Genomic DNA, 19,137 nt, shown 5'->3' on the forward strand with positions numbered 1-19,137 from the left:
TCTGAAAGTCCCATGGCCAGTGTTACAGACTTGGAATCGATGCTTACATAATGTGATATGGGGAATTGAGAGTAAATTTAAATATAATTTTTTTTCACTGCTTCTGTGACCCAGTGAGAGAGAACCCTGCTTGCACTTAAATCTGTTTTTCCTCCCTTTGAAAACTAAAAGATAATGTGGATATCCTGAAAGAACCTGCCAAATGCTTTTGAGGACACTTTTGGTGCCCAGCTGTTTAAGTTGGTCTAAAATGGATATCAAGCTTGTTACCTTTAGGCATCAGTCATCTGTCGCAAATGTGTACAAATGAAGCAAATATGGTATTTTCTGAAGGTTAAGTACCTGTTTTTGGTAAGAGTTAGAGTTACACTCTGGTCTGCTTTAAACACGGAATTTATCGTCTCGGAGGAGGAGGAGAGAGAAAGTGTAGTTTAAAAAGTAAAACCCCTCTAAATTCAAGCAACTGAATCCAGGAACTAGAAGAGATATTAGGTATTCATTCAACTTTGCTAGTAAAAATAATATATACTCCAGCACGTATAAATATCTTGGATAGGTAACTTCTCTTTCAGGAGGTTCAATTGAAAGACCTGCATTTCAATTGCTTCCTATTTTCTTTGAAGCTTAGTTTAAAAAAAAAAGACACTATTATAATCGTGGTTAAATGGCAACATTTTCCAATGGTTACTATGCAGTTATCTGAGAGTACCTAATATTTCTGCGTACTTAGAATAGAAAATATCAAGAGTGTCACTACTACTGCTTCTTCTTCTTCCCCTTTCCCAGCTAACTGAGACTGGGTTGCTGGGATCAGTCTTTTCCAGGCTCACGCCTCCTCCACTCCATCCTCCTTTACACCATCTAACCCACTCTTTTGTTGGGCATCCTCTTGATCTCTGCCCATGAATGCTAATCTCAAATGCCTCCCTAACAGGATTCACTTCATATACCCTTCGTACATGCCCATGCCATCTCAGGCTCCTCTCTGCAGCTTCTCTCTGAACCACAGACATAGGTCTCACTCCTGATGACCTCATGCAACATGCGATCCAGCAATGTCACCCCTCACTGTCCTCCAGGGTCTTATTTCAGTGGCATCAAGTCTTCTCAAGTGCCTCTCTTTGGTTGCCCATATCTCTGATCCTTACAGAAGAGCTGGTTTTATCATGGTTTTGCATGTCCTTGATCTAGTTTAAGCATCCAGTTGTCATGAATCACTACACTTGTCCTGTGCTAGACTTTCCTCATGGTCAGCAGCTTTACTTGCCGTCCTATATCAATTTCTCCATTTGCAGCTAACCAGTCCCCAATGTACTTAAAAGCAGAAATCTGATTTAGGCACTGGCCATCAGTGTTGATAGGAGTGTTACTATAATTCTGCCATAGCTTTTAAGGGGGAAATAGATCTAACATAATTGCATTAATGTAAGAGAGTCTATCAGCTTGGGAAAATAAGAACAATTTGGAATATGGAAATGAAAGTAAGTGAGAGAGGTTTCATTTCCAGACAGCTTGCAAATGAAGCCTGCAGCCTTCCTAACTTCATTTATAGCTTCACGAGCACTACAAGATTTCAAAAGTTTAGTATGTTTCAAAACTCAGGGCAGAGTCTGCAGATTGCAGAATGTTGTCACCCAGAAGAAAGCTGTGCTTACTGTGTTCTTGCCAAAGGACCGACCTGCTTGATGAACTATGGAGAGTGTTGTTGTATTTTGTTTAGGTTGGTGATATGCCATGCAGAAGGCCACCTGCAGGGCTAAAGAAAATATCCCATTTTTAAATAACTGATCCTTTTACAGCTTTGACAGGTAAGGGAGTTTCAACCAATCAAAAAGATAATAAACATGCAATGCCAATGACTGGTCTGTTTTATCTGTAGTATAGTTTTTTTAGATAGTAGCTAAATAACCTATCTTCCCTCCCTTGTTCTATGACTTCTTTCAGTAATCACATGAACTCATCTCACCCTCTCAGCATGGTCAGTTTTCTTCTCAACCTGCTTACCTGCTGCCCAGGAAGTGACATCAAAGTAGGAAGAAGACGGGTAAACTGTTACATCAAGGGACTACTCTTGTTGCTCGAAGACTACAAGGACAATAAAAAGACTCATTGTCTGGGATCAGAGCCCAAGCTCATACTAAATATTTATTATCAGTAATATTTTGGATTTAGAATACATTTCATCTAAGGGTTTGATAGCAGTTTGCATACTTATTAGTAAAACTTCACAACAGCCTGGCAAGGTAGATAAATATTTTTTTTATGTCACGGATGCTAAACTGAGCCATGGGCATTCCAAAGTCACAGAGACAGTCAGTGACTATCAGCAAGAGAGCCTATCAGCCCGGGCTCTCAATCCCTTGCTCTAATCACTAGATGGCAATCCCGCCCTTCCCTTTCATATTTGGGTAGTTACAGCTAGAGTTGGCTCTTCTATCTAACAGAACAAGCAGTAACTTGGAGAACCAAAATATTAAGAAAAGGAAAAGATTTGGTAGTTGAGCATACAACTGCAGGCTGGAAGAGATGGACAAGTAGTGGTTTGCACAGAGAAGAACGTTTTGTCCCAACAGTCTAATCCCTCTGCATTACTCTGACTATATTTGGGTGATTGACATAATTGCCTCAGAGGCTGCTACTCTAAAAACTACCTCTCAGTACACTTTGGACATGAAGATCTAATTGAGGCTTTATTGTTGTTGTTAGTAATGAATTGGATGCATTTAAGAATTTAAAAAAGAAATTTGATATGATGAGCGTTTGTTGTAGAGAATAATGTACTTTCTCTACACTAATATGCATTTCTTGTATTAATCACACTAAAATAACGTAGTATCTATAGAACTCCCATCACAATAACAATGGAAAACTTAGAACATTAATATTTTTATTGGTCTGTTCATAGAGTTATCCCTGTGTCATACATATATATCTTATACTATCTAAAACAGATCAATAAAATATTAATCATTTTAAAGGATTCCCACTGTCACAGGGATGTGCTGGCCGCTGCTTCCCACAGCTCCCACTGGCCGGGAATGGTGAACCACGGCCACTGGGAGCTGCGGGCGGCTATGCCTGCAGATGGTCAATGTAAACAAACTGTCTCATGGCCCGCCAGCAGATTACCCTGACGGCTCACATGCAGCCCACGGGCTGCATGTTGCCCACCACTGCTTTGTATTCTGTGTTGTGATTGAAATCAATATATTTTTAAATGTAGAAAACATCCAATATATTTAAATAAATGGTATTCTATTGTTGTTTAACTGCACGATTAATTGCGATCAGCCCCAATTCTGATTGCTAAATTCCTATGTTGTCCATTCACAAGGCTTTTGAAGCTTGGAAGGGCTACAGACTGGGTAGCAGAGGAGGAATCATTTCCATGGCCCATTCAGGCCCCAGTGCCTCTGCTGGTACTGTCAGCAAAGATGCTAATTGCGATAGCAGTTTTTGTAATCTCTGCTAACTGGCGCAAGACCAACAAGGCACTTCGTGTGTCACTGAACAGCCAACAGATGGTAATGGTTTTTGGTCACTAATGAACATTTGAACTAATGACTACAGCTGGGCAAATAGTTTGTAACAATTTATTCAATACATCTTGACTTCTTTTCCAGAGCATAAGTGGTCTATGAACAAATTGTGATTTTTATCAAATGAATGTGGTGTTCAGAATTATTTGCTGACTAATTTCACTTGTATTAAGCAGAGACCCAACAAGAAGATTTCCACAACCCTTCTCTTCCTCCCAAGCTCTTTCCTCCCCTGAACCCTCATTGAGGACTGCAAACAAATAATTATTCATGCCCTAAATTCCTATGGTTTGCTAATTGGGCTTTACCTTAGGTGTTAGACCATAATTCCCTTCTAGTCATAATTTTAATAGGAGTATAGTTTCTTAGTAATTCCAATTTATAGCAAACATGATTTGCATGGTATCCAATGTGCTCCAGGATAAAGCTACTTCCTTACTTACCTCACAGGGACGTTGTTAGACTAAATACATCCATGTCTGTAAAGTGCTGTGCAAGCATCTGATGTAACAGGGGTAGGCAACCTATGGCAATCGTGCCAAAGGTGGCACGCGAGCTGATTTTTCAGTGGCACGCACACTGCCCAGGTCCTGGCCACTGGTCCGGGGGGCTCTGCCTTTTAATTTAATTTTAAATGAAGCTTCTTAAACATTTTAAAAACCTTATTTACTTTACATACAACAATAGTTTAGTTCTATATTATATACGTATAGAAAGAGACCTTCTAAAAACATTAAAATGTATTACTGGCACGCAAAAACATAAATTAGAGTGAATAAATGAAGACTCGGCACACCACTTCTGAAAGGTTGCTGACCCCTGTGATAGAAGATACTGTGGGCCTGATCCAGCAAACATTAAAGTCAAAAGAAAGATTCCCACTGACTTTAATGATGTTGGTTCAGGCCCTAAATTAAGTGGCCTCTCTCTTCCTCCTCTTACTATATAAATTCTGTTATTTGTGTAGTGGTTCCTGTGCCCATTGTGTGCAAACAGAACATTGTTTTTATCTTGAAGAAAAAGAAAATGATTGGCAAAAGCAACAAACAAAACCAGGACATGATAAAAACAACCCCACTCAAAACAGCACTGAAGCAACATAAAAGAAGATCAACACTACTAGAAATAGCATGAAGAAGAAATTTTAGGACACTTTAATCCTTCAAGGTCATTCTAAAGATAATGACCTAATTAAAGTGTTTTCAGTTAATCCAGGACTCACATGATTAGCAAGAATCTAAATCACAATTCTTTGCTTACAAAGGTGAAAGCTAAAGCTTCTAAAAAAATAACAAAAACACTTCCTTTTTTAATGTTGATTCAGACACTTTCAAGTGTTCAAATTAACTAGTGTGCACTAATGATCTTTTGTCAGAGGGCGAAGGGGGGAAGGTGAAGCCCACATGTCACACAATCAAATGATCACTAGTTTTTCTGAGAGGTGTTTTTGCTTATTAAATGTTGATATACAGGTGCGGTAAAAATGACAACTTTAAAACACCATAAATAGAATGTTTTATCTGTTTCATGAAAACACTGTGATTAAAAAGCTGCTCTCTAAAGATTTAAAAGAGGCTAAATTAACATCTGAGTTTTATCTCTAGCAAAAAGAGAGAAACAAAATTGCTTGTCCTCAATTTGTTAGAAACAACATTTTCTGTGAGTAGTTGTCTGTGCCACAGATTTTTTACAAACTCAAACGCATAATGTACATGAAATTTATAATGAAGAAATAGGATTAGACAGTCATGTGGCTTCACACAGAAACAAGTAGGTTTTTGGGAGATATCCCCTTTTGTCCATAAGACTGATTAGTGGATTATTAATTACAATACTAGGTCTTCAGATGTTTTCAGTTGAAATACAATTATTTCCATAAATGAAAAACACGAGATATCTTTGAAGAGTAAAATGCACTATGGGGAGGAAATAGATTCTTCAGAGTTAAGACTCCAAGCAGAGCTCCAGTGCAAAACTTATTTTGACTCCCTTGGAGAGTCCTCATATTCTCCAGTGTTACAGTTAAATCTCATTGGTAAATGGCATTAACTCTGAAAGTCATGAGAGAATTGAGCACATACTTTTCCAGATTAGAAGTCTTTTAAAAAGAGTCTCTCTTTTAAAATGTTTGCAAGTTGTCTCATGTTTGAGTGTCTCCCGCTATCATCCCAACCAAATACTTTATTTCAGAAAATTTGAAATACATAGATTTTGACACTGGCTCCTTCAAGAAGCAGTCTTCTAGAGCTGGGATAGCAAAAAATTCGTTAAATTATTTCTTTTCTCCCTCAGTTTCACCAGACCTCCGAGCAGTCCCAGGTTTCATGGGACTGTCCTGCTGTGACGCCCCCAAACCACTTCTCTGGGTTGCAGGGCAATTTGTCTCAGGTCCCCCATTTGTGAGAGTGCCCCCAAATGAAGTGGCATTGCAACCTGGTGCACAGGGTCATAGAGCAACTCAAGTTTGGACCAATCGTCCCTCTGTGTCTGTCTAAGGAGGCCTGGATGGAGCAAATTTGATTGGTTGTGTGACATGGCACTGTGTCCCGCTTTAGCCACTTGAAATGTTGGGCGCTATTGTTTAACTGATGAAGAAGAAAGGAAGCTCAGGATGGTGCCTCACTAGGGCAGGAACCACTAAGCAGGCTTGAAGCTCTACTCCAACATTCCCTGGGCCATTTTGGTCTCCCTTGTGCATCTCCACTCTGAGAGCTACTTAAAAGCTCTTAACTGAGTCACAGGGAACTGCAGTGCTGAGTCTTACTCCCTTAAATCTTTCTTACAAAGAGGGATGAAGGCAATACTCAAGGCCATCCTTACCCATATGCAAACTACGCAGCTGTGTAGGGCACCAGGAAATTTGGGGCACCAAATTGCCTCAAATTTGCTGGTGTCCTATGCAGCTGTGTGCTGCTCCAGCGGCCAGCCTGATCCCCCAGCCGGTTGAGCTGGCCAGGAAAGCTGCCCCCGCCCCGCCTCTTCCCCAAATCCCACACCCCTGCTGCACCCCCACCACACCCCCACTCCCCATTTTCCCCAGAACTATGTCCCAGGGGACTGCAGCAGGGGTCAGGCGCGCCCTGCATTCACCAGTCAGCGGGAAGTGGAGTGACCCAGCCCCAACCCGTTCCACTCTGCTGGCTCGTGCTGGGGGGAGGTTTTCCCCCCTGCCCCCAAGCCTGCTCCTGACCCCCACAGATCTTGGGTGCAGCTCCTCCTCCCCCCCCCCAACATGGGGGCTGCTTAGGGCACCACAATGGCTAAGGACAGCCCTGACAATACTCATCTTGTGTTAATAGAAAAGGAAGGTAAAGTAAGTGGCATTTGTATGGTGCTTCTGTTCCAATGTGCTAATCCACAGACAAGGCACATTTAAAGACAATTGATATTGTTGCCTGCTGGGTAAAAATAGAATTAAACCCCTCACTGGAGTTGGCTGAGATAACTTCTAGATCATGTGATACCTCTTGCATGCGGTACATGTTCTAATGTATCTGCCCTGACCTGAAATATATATTATAATTTCACAGGGTATAAGTTATGCAGACATTTTATGTGCTTACTTGTAAAATTTCTATTCTCACTATGTTTTTGGTGATGTCATTGTGTTGGCTGTGTGCTGTTTGAATGGAAACTAGAAGAAATGTTGCATCTCTGAAATATCTCTCTGGCTGCAGCTGCAGGTGGTTGGTGCTCGTAATAATGGTGAAATCCCCTGCAGCATGAGAAACACATGACTTGCTTCCCGCACTATGTGACCTTCAAAACACTATTTTCTTTGCCATTCCAACCAGTTATTACTTGGCTCATTCTTGTACTTGGGAATCAGAATACTGCAGAATAGCTATTGAAACTAGACACTCTTACCAATATAAATGGGGCCCTTACACTAAGGGAGGCCCATGCCCAAGGAAACCCAGGTATTTCTGTTTTTGAAATGATATCATTCCAACATATCACCAGGTTACATGTCTGAGCTGTGATGGTGAGGAAGGGAAGTAGGGGGAATGCCTGCCTTATCAGAGCATCTTCCTGGGAGAAATTTAAGGGTCAGCTTCATTGTCCGCTTTGAAGATTGGACCATGCCTACACTAGGAAAAAAGGTGTACTTTTAATATGTTAGCAGGTCGAGATAACTCCCTTCCCATGGCTTTACTTGACATGCTAACACACATTACAACTGCCTCATTCACACTAGGATTTTAACACATCAGTTAACACATGGTAGCTCACACATCTTTTTTTCCTAGTGGAGCCAAAGCCTTCTGTGGACAAAGAGAAATTGGATGGCAGAGATTAGACATTGGGTAGGGTGGTAGGACATCTACAGGTAAAAACACCCTCCAGGGGATCAGTATGACTCAGGAGAGTGGGAAAGAGATATGGAGGCTTTCAGTTTTGGCTGATAGCTTTTCAGTAGTTCATGACAGAAAATAGGAGCAGTAGTCTACTTCCTATTAGATTGGTGTTTGCACCACACAAAACACAATCAGGATCAGGACATTCCTTGATAGTGTCCTGAAAGTCAGTGGTTCAGATCTGAAGGTCACGTGTGGGGAAAACTTTCACTGCTATGTTGTGTCTGTTCTATGGAGAGAGACTTCAATGCCTGTTAATCCATCCAGCACCTTTTACACTTCAGTCACATAAAAAATCTTTGGGTATCGAGAACTTCTATTTATTGTCCACAGCAATCCAACATGGCACATGTGGACTAGTGTTTTAAAGTGTTGTATAAAAAATAGTTATCCATTTTTCAGCAGTGAGTATAGGAGTTCTTTTCAGTATCTTTTTTTTTTTAAGATTATGCTGATTTAGATTTGTTTATTAGACTGGAGTTTTCTGCACAAGTTTGAGATTTTTTAGAAATTTTTTTCCTCTCCCGAAACAGGACGAAAAGTCAAAATATCTAAAATTTTCACAGATAATCCAGAAAAAAATTGGATGAGATCATTTGAAACATTTAGTTTTAATAATTTCAAAACATAGTTTTAACCTTTTTAAAATATACATTAAAATTTCAAATGAAAGTTGTTTCTAATCAATAAATAAATTTTTCCTTTCAAAGTTTCAACAGTTTCATAATGTTTTTTTTAAAGGTCAAATCAGGAGATTTGTTGAAAACATCCCTTTCTTGCAAACAGTCTTGAGAAATTCACATTTTCAAACAAAAAAATAAAACTAGTTGGAAAATTCCCAACCAGTTTTATTGTTATGCTTCAAAAGTATTTAAGAGAAATGAGCTAACTAATGTTTTGAAAAATCATGTAAATCGCCCTCCTCCTCATTCCATGAGTCCCTGCAATTATTTAATTTCTGTCTTACAGTAATGTTTGTTTTTTTCTTATTGTAGGCAATGAGAGTTTAGAAGAAAACTATGTCCAGGACAGTAAGATGGGATTTGTCATCAATGCTATATATGCTATGGCTCATGGCCTACAAAATATGCATCATTCCCTTTGCCCAGGACATGTTGGGCTGTGTGATGCCATGACGCCCATCGATGGCAGCAAACTCTTGGAATTCCTCATAAAGTCTTCATTCACTGGTGTTTCAGGAGAGGAAATTTGGTTTGATGAGAAGGGAGATGCCCCTGGAAGGTAAGGAGCTAATTCATGTCAGTGAATTAAAGCAAATAATTGTGTTGCTACAGCTAGCATAACTAGAGCATGCAGAAACTGTTTGTCAGAAATTGGGGTATATGCGTGAACTTAGTCTTGTCAGTGGGTGAAAGTAATTCCAGATACAGGATGATCTGTTGATAGCTACAGCTTGTAATGGGACTGGAGTTACAGTAGGATGTGTAACCCTTTGTAGTGTTTCTGGCGAGAGGAGGCCGGAACTTCTGAGTTTGAGTTACCATTGGGGGTTCAGCCTCAAAGCTTTTCTGAGTAATTATAGGATGATTCAGTTGCATGACTTGTACTGAAATGTTTCAGCTCAGTGAGTTTGAGTCTGAGTCTCCTCGCACTCACACTGGTGTCTATCAGAAGTTACTTCATTTAGGTCAGTAGAGTAACACAGTTGTTAAACTGATGTGAGCGAGAGGAGACTAAAGCTCTGTGTATGCTTGATCAATGGAGTCAAAGAACTGGTACTGTACAAAGAGAGCGCTCTGAATGAAATGAGACTTCACAGTTTGGCAGATGGCTTCAGAGAATGTCTGCTAGAGCCAATGTCATCATAAAATGTCTTTAAAAAGTTCTTGCTTCTCTTACTAACACCTTAGGTTATTAAAACTGACATTTGGTTTTTCACTTTTTGTTCTTTGTGCTACTTGGTGTATTTAACTCTGCTTGAACAATCAAAAGAGATTGGTCAGTTACTCCTCACCCCATCCCATCACCTCATTCATCAGTCCTATGCTGTGTATTTTGTCTGGGTTTCTTCAGCCAAAGAGACCTGCAGAGTAGGCCAGAGTTTAAGAGATAGGGGCCAGCAATTGCCTTACATACTCAAAGTCAATATACCTGGACAAATACAGCTACACCCTTAGACTGTTTAGAAACTTTAATTGATGCATAATGTAACTGTCAGTCTATTCAGTAATTCTTCACACTGGGAACATACTACACCTGTGCTGTGTAGTTTGTATTGGCTACCAGTTAGTTTTTGGTGTTCGTTTAGATCTGCTATGCCTTATGTTGTTTGGTAACCAGAGAGACCACCTCTCTCCTCACACAATGCTGCTGCACAGTGATCAGCAGAGGGGCTACAGTTTACGGCCCTCAATTTAAAAAGGAGAGGGTTTATGACAGGATATTTCCATGAGTGGTTCTGGTCTCTGGAACACATTCCCTTCACCCCTTGATCCATTTCAAGGTTAATCTCCCCCTCCCCTCCCCACCCCAGTTTCTATTGGTAGGACAGGTTTAGAATTTGGATGGACTGGATGAGAGTGGGTTTTCTTTTGCTGGTAACTTATATTTTAACGCTTGGCTTGATGAGTATGGACAAGAATATTTTTTTATTTTATCCTTAGTTTTCCATATATTTCATACTTGTACCAGTGTATATTGCTCATGGGATAGGCAATTTAGATCAATAAATAAAAAGTATCAGACATTTGGATACATCCAGGAATTTAAGCCTATGCAAATTTTCACTTTCAACAGTGCATACCTGACTTTGAAAATATGTCCCAGTGTTTCTACAGTACAGAGCAAAAGTCCTTGAGTGGCATAGATGAATGTACAGTAGCATTTTATCAATGCCAAAGTGTCTCCATACCTTAATGAAATATAAAGCTCCATTCTGCATTCAACACTTTGTCAATTAAATATAACAACGACCACTGGAACGGAACAGACTGCCTTTTCTGTGACCTTTTGCTTTATCAGGATAGATGAGGAGACTGTGTCCCTGGGGGAAAAAATAGATTTTAATATTTTCACAAATATGGGAACCATTCTCAGACTGCTTTGGAGTAATGTTTTAAAGTTTAATCATTTTATTTATTTATATAACAAGAGAAAACAAACAATATTTACTATTATGTTAGCAAATATACAGTGGTTGAATTTCCCAGCACATTATCAACTGAGCTCAAAGTAACACATTAAGCTGTAAAACCCTTAGCTTGCGAGTGGCCCGCCCAAATCAAGTGAGCTGTCAGTGCATTTCTGGTCATTCAAATAAAAGGCTTTTCAGCTTTAGTTTGCAGTATTGTTGTATAAAGAAATAAATAAACCCCTACAAGACAGAAAAGAACAATGTTCCTACCTTGAACACTAACATTTATACTATATTTTATTTACAAAATCTTTTTAAGCCATCACTGATTGTAACTGTAGACGGAGATGATAACATCATCCATAGTTCAGGTTGCCTGACACTTTCTGTTTTCAGTTCCTTATAACTATGTCCAACTTTATCCACTTGTCTGAAATTTTCTTAGACCTATTTTCTGCCTCAGACTGAACATATTTTTTAAACGGTTTAATGAAAAAGTTTGGGTCCTTTCTGACAATGAGCATAGAGAAAAACAGGTTCAACTATTCCTCCTCTTCCCCTCCCACCGCCTCTGTCTTTGAAGAGCTCTTGTGCTTCCCTGCTTGGCAGCCAGTGTTTGAGATCTGTCAGAGGATAGTGCCAGAGTCAGAGAATGCCTTTTGCTGTCTCCATGGAAAACCACCCAGACTTGGTCAAGTTAAAAGCCTCACTTGTACTTGCTCAGTAGAGATTATTGGGGATTTACTGGGAAAATCTCTGAAAATTTCATCTGCAGTGAGTATATCCCATGAGCCTTCAAAATGGTAGTCAAAAGCAAGAGCTCCAGAATGGGAGAGGGTAGGAGAGTGGCAAGACTGCAGCAGCCCCTCCCCCCTTAGAATCATAGAATATCAGGGTTGGAAGGGACCTCAGGAGGTCATCTAGTCCAACCCCCTGCTCAAAGCAGGACCAATCCCCAACTCCCCAGGTCCCTAAATGGCCCCCTCAAGGGTTGAGCTCACAAACATGGGTTTAGCAGGCCAATGTTCAAACCACTGAGCTATCCCTCCCCCACTTCTCTCACTCCATCTCCCCTTTGACTCAAGGAATGGTGCACCGGATTGGGAGCCAAGCAAATAATGTGTTCTGGTCTTAGCATTTTTTAACACTTGGCTTTGCAGCCTTAATATTGTGTTAACATAGTTTATTGCAAGTAATATATTATAATAGGTATCATTAGTGCTGCCATATTTAAGGATGAAATCCAACTTCCTTAATTGCCCTAATTTTTCAATGACTCACAGCTTTCTCAAACAAATGCCTTTTTGGCTGAAAATTTCTCTGCTTTGTCGCAGCTGACTGAGATTTTTTTAAAACAGGTTTGCGACAAACATTGATACTGCATGTGTGAGCGGAGGGAAATAACTCAACAATATCCCAAACCTAATTTCCATGTATTCAGAGCAGAACTTTTGTACATGCATATATGAAAAGAAAAGAAGAAGAAGAAATAAACTTCCTATCCAATTATCAGCTTGTCTGGTAGATCTCATTATGTCTTAAAACTTCAAGCTCAGTCTCAAAACTGCAAGCACTGCTAAAACTTTTCACGTGTAAGATTTTGTAAGAGATTTCGGTTTGCATACTGTATACATTGACAGCTGGCTAATAATGATATGAAGGAGGACACTTAGAAACATAAGCACAAGAGGAAAAGTTAAGATGAAACTTTAAATCTTATCTCAGCATTTGCTAAGTCTTGATTGATGTTGCATATAGTAATGCTAGTTTATGCCATGTAATAGGTTACTTGCCTTAAAAAAAAAACACATGTAGACTCAAAGTTCTATGAAGGCAATGTGAGCCTTTAATGATCTTCTGTCCCCCTCCCCCAGATTCACTTTCCAGTACGGAGTACATGATTGTACATCTGCCTAATTCAAGGTCATAATAGGAAACAAATAGGTTCTGCTCTCTAGCAGGAGATAACTACTAATGCTCATTTATACTCATGTATATCACATCTACATTATAATGGACCCTGAGGATACTGCTTCATGAAGTACTGCACAGTTTATACACAAAGCTATCGAACAGCACAATGCATTCCTTTTTCATATTCTCCCTTTATAAGAACAGGAAAGTGGGGAGGAATTTCCTCCTGATTACCTTGAAATGGGTCCCTTTTCTAGACTCCTTTTTAATTATCAGCCAAAGCTCTCATCCTGCAGCTGCCCAGATGGACCTCTGTACCTACACAGAGTTGTCCCGAAGTGAGTAGCACTGCGTACATGATCTGCCCACTGTGATGGGCGTTCCCAATATGCAACCTGGAACTGGGGTTGCATACTGGGCTCTCACCAACCTGGGCTCCCACTCACACTGTGATAATGTGACACGCTGCAGTCCTCTCCAGGTCCTGCACTCACACAAATGTTCACGGGCAGGAAAGCCCCCCGCTAAGTGACATGAATGCTCTTGCCAGCCACTCATAAACAAACAAGAGAGAGGCTCCAGCCAATTCCCCACAGGCCCTAGCCTTGCATCCTGCCCTGGTCAAAAGCCTGACCAATGTAAGTTTATTACCTAGTCCACCACTTTTACAGAGGAAAGTGGACCTGCACCAGCTATTGTTAACTGAGCTAAGGTTTTCCAAGCACTTCACTCAAGCCACACTGTTTTTAGGTAAAGTATAAAACAGATATATTAACCACAGCAAGATAGTTTTTGAGTGATTATAAGTAATAAGTGTACAGATCAAAGTAGATTACCTAAGAAATATTGGAGTGTCAGGGTGCTGCTTTGGGGTACAGAGTGTCACACTCATGTGGAGCCCCACGGACTTCTGTGGGGCTCAGTATTGGAAAATGAGTCTGCCCACGCAAATGTAGTTGCAGGATTAGGTCCTACATAAGCACGGTTATAATGGATCCAGCTTCTCTGAAAAGTCTCTAGAAAAGGCCATACACCCCCAAAGATATGCAAAGGAAAATGCAGGCAGACAGAGGTTCAAGAGGCTTGTGCACATGGAACTGCAAAGGCATCTGACATTTTCTAAACCAGCAAACAATATTTTGTTTATTTGAACCTCTGAGGGGAAAAGAAAAAGATTTGGGTGTGATGACCCCTTTACCCAGAACCAACCACCTATTCCTATCTGTTACTAAGGACACAGACCCCTGTGTGCCCTTCATTCCCCAGCCCATATACATTAGTAACACTTCAGAATAAAACATTCTGACCTCAATATGAATGTAAAGAATCAATCTGAGAGAACTGAAACAACTACAGAGAAAACCAAGGCAGGGACTCTCAGCCTTAGAAAGCAGAACATATTTCTCAATTTACAGTCCAAATCACAATTTCCAGTTGCAGCCTTTTCTCAGCCCCCTCCCCCCCCGCCGCACACACACATACACTTAGATCAAAACACTCCCCCGCCTGCCACCCACAATGATCTTCTTCCCCGTCTCTCAAGAGCCAGCCTGTCTATCCATCCTCACTTGTGGTTCCTCCTCCTTATGCTGCTCTCCTCTGTTCATTCCATCACTCCCGCTTGTTTCCCCCCATGAAATTACGGCGGTTAATCATCACTTTGCACAAACTACAGGCAGGGAGAGAAAGCAGGAGCAAAACAGTTAGCAATAAAAGACTTTCACACATCAGTCCCAGCACACAGGGATGACAGGGTGTGATGGTGGAGGGTGAAGATGGGTAGCTGAGTGTTTCCAGAAGCTGTGTTTTTATGCTTCCTTTATATCGGCCTTGGGAAATTCTGTTCTACTTGCCTTGGGTGGGAAAGTAGATTTTTGGGTCTGGGCTGATACATTTTCCTGACCGTCTTGCAAGGCTGCCTTATATTAATTGTTAAATCAATGTTTTTGGTTAATTTATGTCACTCTTGTTTGGTTGGTTTGAATATATTAATTGGATGATGATTCCAGAATGTATAACACCATAGTGCCCTATGCGGGGCTAGATTGTGACTAGCCTTAATGTGGCCACACAAAAAATTAGTGGGTGTAAAGATTTCCCCTCCTCACTGACTATTGCCCCTTCATATGCTCAGATTAGGCCTACACAAATCTTAGCTCCAGGTGCTGGAGGAACACAAAGGGTATATGCTCAGGGTTAGCAACTGAGGAGAAATGGGAAGTAGGCAGAGCCTGGACTCCCTCTCCTCCAGACGTCACTGGAGGCTGGATGTCTGCAAGGGAGGTCAATATGTTGCACCCTGAAAAAGGCTTTAGCAAATACTTCCCGTCCAGAACAAGTGGAGATTTTCTTTTGAGGAACCATATTCTCCGAGATACAATTCCTCCTGGGACAGCACAGCTAGACACTCCACCTTACTGAGGGTTGTGCATGAAAGGCACAACCTAGCCCTTGGAGAATACCTACCAGTAAATAGTAGAAATTAGTGGTGCCAAGTCTGGTGATTTCATCACAAGTCTCTCAATATTTGGTGGGAATTTTTAAAGCCCCAGCTTCTGGAATCAAGTGATTACATGAGAATCACAGCTTTCATTTTTATTAAATAAAATTTCTAGCCCTCATTGTTACAGAGAAAAGTTTGAAAATATGACCCAAATGTAACCCTAAAGATTCTGAATCCAGAAGGCAAAGAAAAAGAACCCCAAAATGTATTACAGGAACTCCTCACTTAATGTTGTAGTTATGTTCCTGAAAAATGCAACTTTAAGTGAAACGGTGTTAAGCGAATCCAATTTCCCCATAAGAATTAATATAAATAGGGGGAGTTAGGTTCCAGGGAAATTTTTTTTTGCCAGACAAAAGGCATTATTTTAAACAATTTTAAACAAGCAATTTAATACTGCGATCATTGCTGAGTATGAAGCTTGGTTGAGGTGGTGGAGTCAGAGAGTGGAAGAGGGTGGATTGTCTGGCTGCTCCTCTTGCTGAACTTTTTGAACTCGAAAAAACACATCTAGAGATTGTTTTGCTTTCCTTTTTTTTTTTCCTTGGTAAATTTTTTTATAGCAAGTCATTAGATGACCAACTCCCCTAATCACTTTGGAGCTGCATTCCCTGTCAGGATCATCATCACTCAGGATTTGCAAGCCAGCTTCAATCATTTGGAAAGCTTCAGAAAGATGTTTGGCAGTCAAATTTCGATGGGTTGGTGGTGGTTCTACTTCTTGGCCCTCTTCTTCCATTGCTCTCGTCACCTCTAGTTGCATCAGATCTTCATTGGTTAGCTCTTCTCCGTGTGATTGCAGAAGTTGTGTAACGCCGGCTTCTTCCACCTCATCAAAACCAAGCCAAGGATATCTTTCTTCATAGTTGGGACAACATCTTTAAATCCTTTTAAGTCATTGACACATTCAGGCCACAACTTCTCCCACACACCATTCATGCATGCCTGAGTAACTTCAGCCCAGGAATCACCGATGTTATTGATGCACTTCAGGATGTTGTAGTCACGCCAAAATTGCTGAATCATAGGTTTGCCTTCCCCATCGGTGCCTCTGATGAGCTGGTCAAAAGTATGGCATAAATAATACACCTTAAATGCAGCAATGGCTACTTGATCCATGGGTTGGATCAGTGATGTGGTGTTAGGTGGCAGAAAGACAACTTTGACATTTTCTCACAGGTCGTCCAGGGTGATTGGATGAGCCGGTGCATTATCAAAAAGCAATAAAATCTTGAAATCAAGATTTTCCTTGGCATAGTATTCCTTCCATGCAGGGATGGCATAGAGAGTCAGCCATTCTGAAAAAATAGCTCCAGTTATCCATGCCTTCTTATCGGATCTCCAGATGACTGGAAGGTGTTCCTTTGAAAATCCCTTGAGAGTGCGTAGAGTTTCAGATTGGTACACTGTCAGTGGTTTCATCTTCAAGTCTCCGGCAGCATTACCACCTAAAAGCAAGGTTAGATGGTCTTTAACTGCTTTAAATATGGGCGCTGTCTTCTCCTCTCAGGAAATGTAAGTCTGCTCAGGCATCCTCTTCCAGTACAGGCCTGTTTCATCGACACTGAAGACTTGTTTAGGGGAATAACCACCTTCCTCAATTATTTTCTTGAGATAATCAGGGAATTTTTTAGCTGCTGCAGTATCAGCACTAGCTGCCTCACCAGACATCTTGATGTTATGCAGGTGGAAGCACCTCTTGAACCGATCAAACCATCCCCGACATGCTGTGAACATCTGTCTCTCTGTCTGTGATCCTTCACCTTGTTCTCTCTTCAAATTGTCATACAAACTTTTTGCCTTAGCTTGTATCACTAGCAAATTCAGAGGTATGTTCCGCTGGTTTTGGTCCTCCATCCACAGTTAGAGAAGATGCTCCATGTTTTCCAGCAAACAGCTTCTTGATTGACTTATTGTAGTAGCACTAAGCAGTGTTGCACACTGAGCACTCGCCCTGATCTTGTTGGCATTATTCCGAAGTGTTCTCACAGTAAGACCTAGAGCAATGCCAATGTCTACTGCATGCTCGCCTGTATCAAAACACTTTAAAATGTCTAATTTAGTACCCAAATTAATGGTTTTCCTGGTTTTCTTTCTGCTAGTGGTACTGCTACTGCTAGGCACTTCACTGTCACTTGCTGGACGTTTTTGACTCATGATGCTGGGTAATGCTGCTCCGGACGCGCATGCATGTATTACTCTTCACTCCCTTCAGCCTGGAGTGGCCGGGGTCATGCAGCATCAGTCAACTATTGTAAGGGAAAGAATTTGGAAAACCCATGTCATTCTCCATGATAATCTGCTCCCTTACTGGAAGCCCAGTGGGTTTAGGCTAGGACTAGTTATGGAGGTTCTTACATTCTTGCAGGTTCTTACTTTCACAGGAGCCCTGCTGGAGGACCAAAGGCCTCTCTTCTAGGGTGCCCTAGAAAAATGGTCCCTGCTGTATCTCCCCTAGTAACCATGCACTCAGCATTGCAGCCAATGTAGTAAGAGGAGGAAAATAACATTTTCTGCAGGGCTCTGCCCCTCTCTGCTGTGTACATGCAGGGGCAGAGAGATGCACCTGGCATTAAAGTGAATGGCAAGGCTCCTGTGCGTTTCACAGACTTTCATGGGAGCAGGGCCAAGTTCTGTGCATCTCTATGCCACTTCCCCCCCTTGCTACAGCGGAGCAGGCACTGGAATGCTATTCCTGTAACTTGCTTTGGGCGGGCTGCTGCCCCCTGTGTTCTTATCTCCCTCCAGCAAATGGGAGGGGAGCAGATAAAACATTATTTATTCTGTAGCAAGACAGGGCCTCTGCTGTGCACCACCCACCACTGCTTTGCAGGCAGCTGGTGGCCTCGCAAGCACTTGGTTGTAGAGCCGTATTTCCGAGCAGGGCCGCGGGGCCATAAAGCAACAGTGAATTGTCGTGGGGGCGGGGGAGGGAGTAGTGTGCACATGCTGTGTGTTTACAAACATACTGTACATACAGTACAGTACTATAGTTGGGAGGTTCCCCCGCCTTACCCTACACAGTCACAGCCCACTGGCACTGGAAACAATGAGGCAGGCAAGGAGGTTGAAGGTGCTGTAGGCTAGGAGAAGCATGTTGCCCAGCAGTAGTGGCAGATTCCCTTACTCTGCAAGCACCAGGGGTGGGGGGCTCAACCCTCAGCCTGCCCACTCCACCCCTTCCCCCAAGCCCCCACCTTTGACCCGCCTCTTCTCCCCCCCCACCTCATCCCCCTTTACTTCGCAGGCTGCTTCCTCGTTCCTATCCCCTTCCTCCTGCCTCCTAAACACAGCAAGCCAGCTGATTGCCGCGGGCAGGAGGCGGGGGGGAGGAGGGGAAAGGCGCTGATCCACAGTGTCTGCTGGGGGGGAGCATGCTGTGGGGGCAGGGAAGCATAGGGAGGCTGCCTGCTGTGGAGAAAGCAGGCAGCCAAACAACATAAGAGTGGAGCATTGCTCAACTTTAAACTAGCATGTTCCCTAATTGATCAGCAACATAACAACGTTAACCAGGACAACTTTAAGCGAGGGGTTCCTGTAGTTTTATAAAACTCATTCTTTTTAAGCCATCGTCATGATTTTGGGGGGTCTGGCTCAGATTTTTGAAATCTTGGGGTTGGTGATACTGAACAATGAAGGAGTTGGTAGCTCCTCAAAGATTCTAGAGTTTTTGGGAAAAGAAATCATGAATTAGCTGGTTTCCATGAAGAAGGAGAGTCAACAGATTTA

The 19,137-nt window shown here is 41.7% G+C and overlaps 1 protein-coding gene across 6 annotated transcripts in view; it reads left to right on the forward strand.

Moving 5' to 3' along the window:
- GRM1 (glutamate metabotropic receptor 1) overlaps positions 1–19,137 on the forward strand; it is a 258,147-nt gene that overhangs the window by 171,630 nt on the left and 67,380 nt on the right. For all 6 annotated transcript variants that reach the window (XM_074948570.1, XM_074948569.1, XM_074948564.1 and 3 more), the window contains exon 5: positions 8,893–9,139. In XM_074948570.1, the coding sequence (XP_074804671.1) occupies positions 8,893–9,139 (247 nt within the window). The remainder of the gene's footprint in view (positions 1–8,892; positions 9,140–19,137) is intronic.

The sequence above is a fragment of the Natator depressus genome, chromosome 3 (genome assembly GCF_965152275.1).
Source record: "Natator depressus isolate rNatDep1 chromosome 3, rNatDep2.hap1, whole genome shotgun sequence".
NCBI classification, from domain to species: domain Eukaryota; kingdom Metazoa; phylum Chordata; order Testudines; family Cheloniidae; genus Natator; species Natator depressus.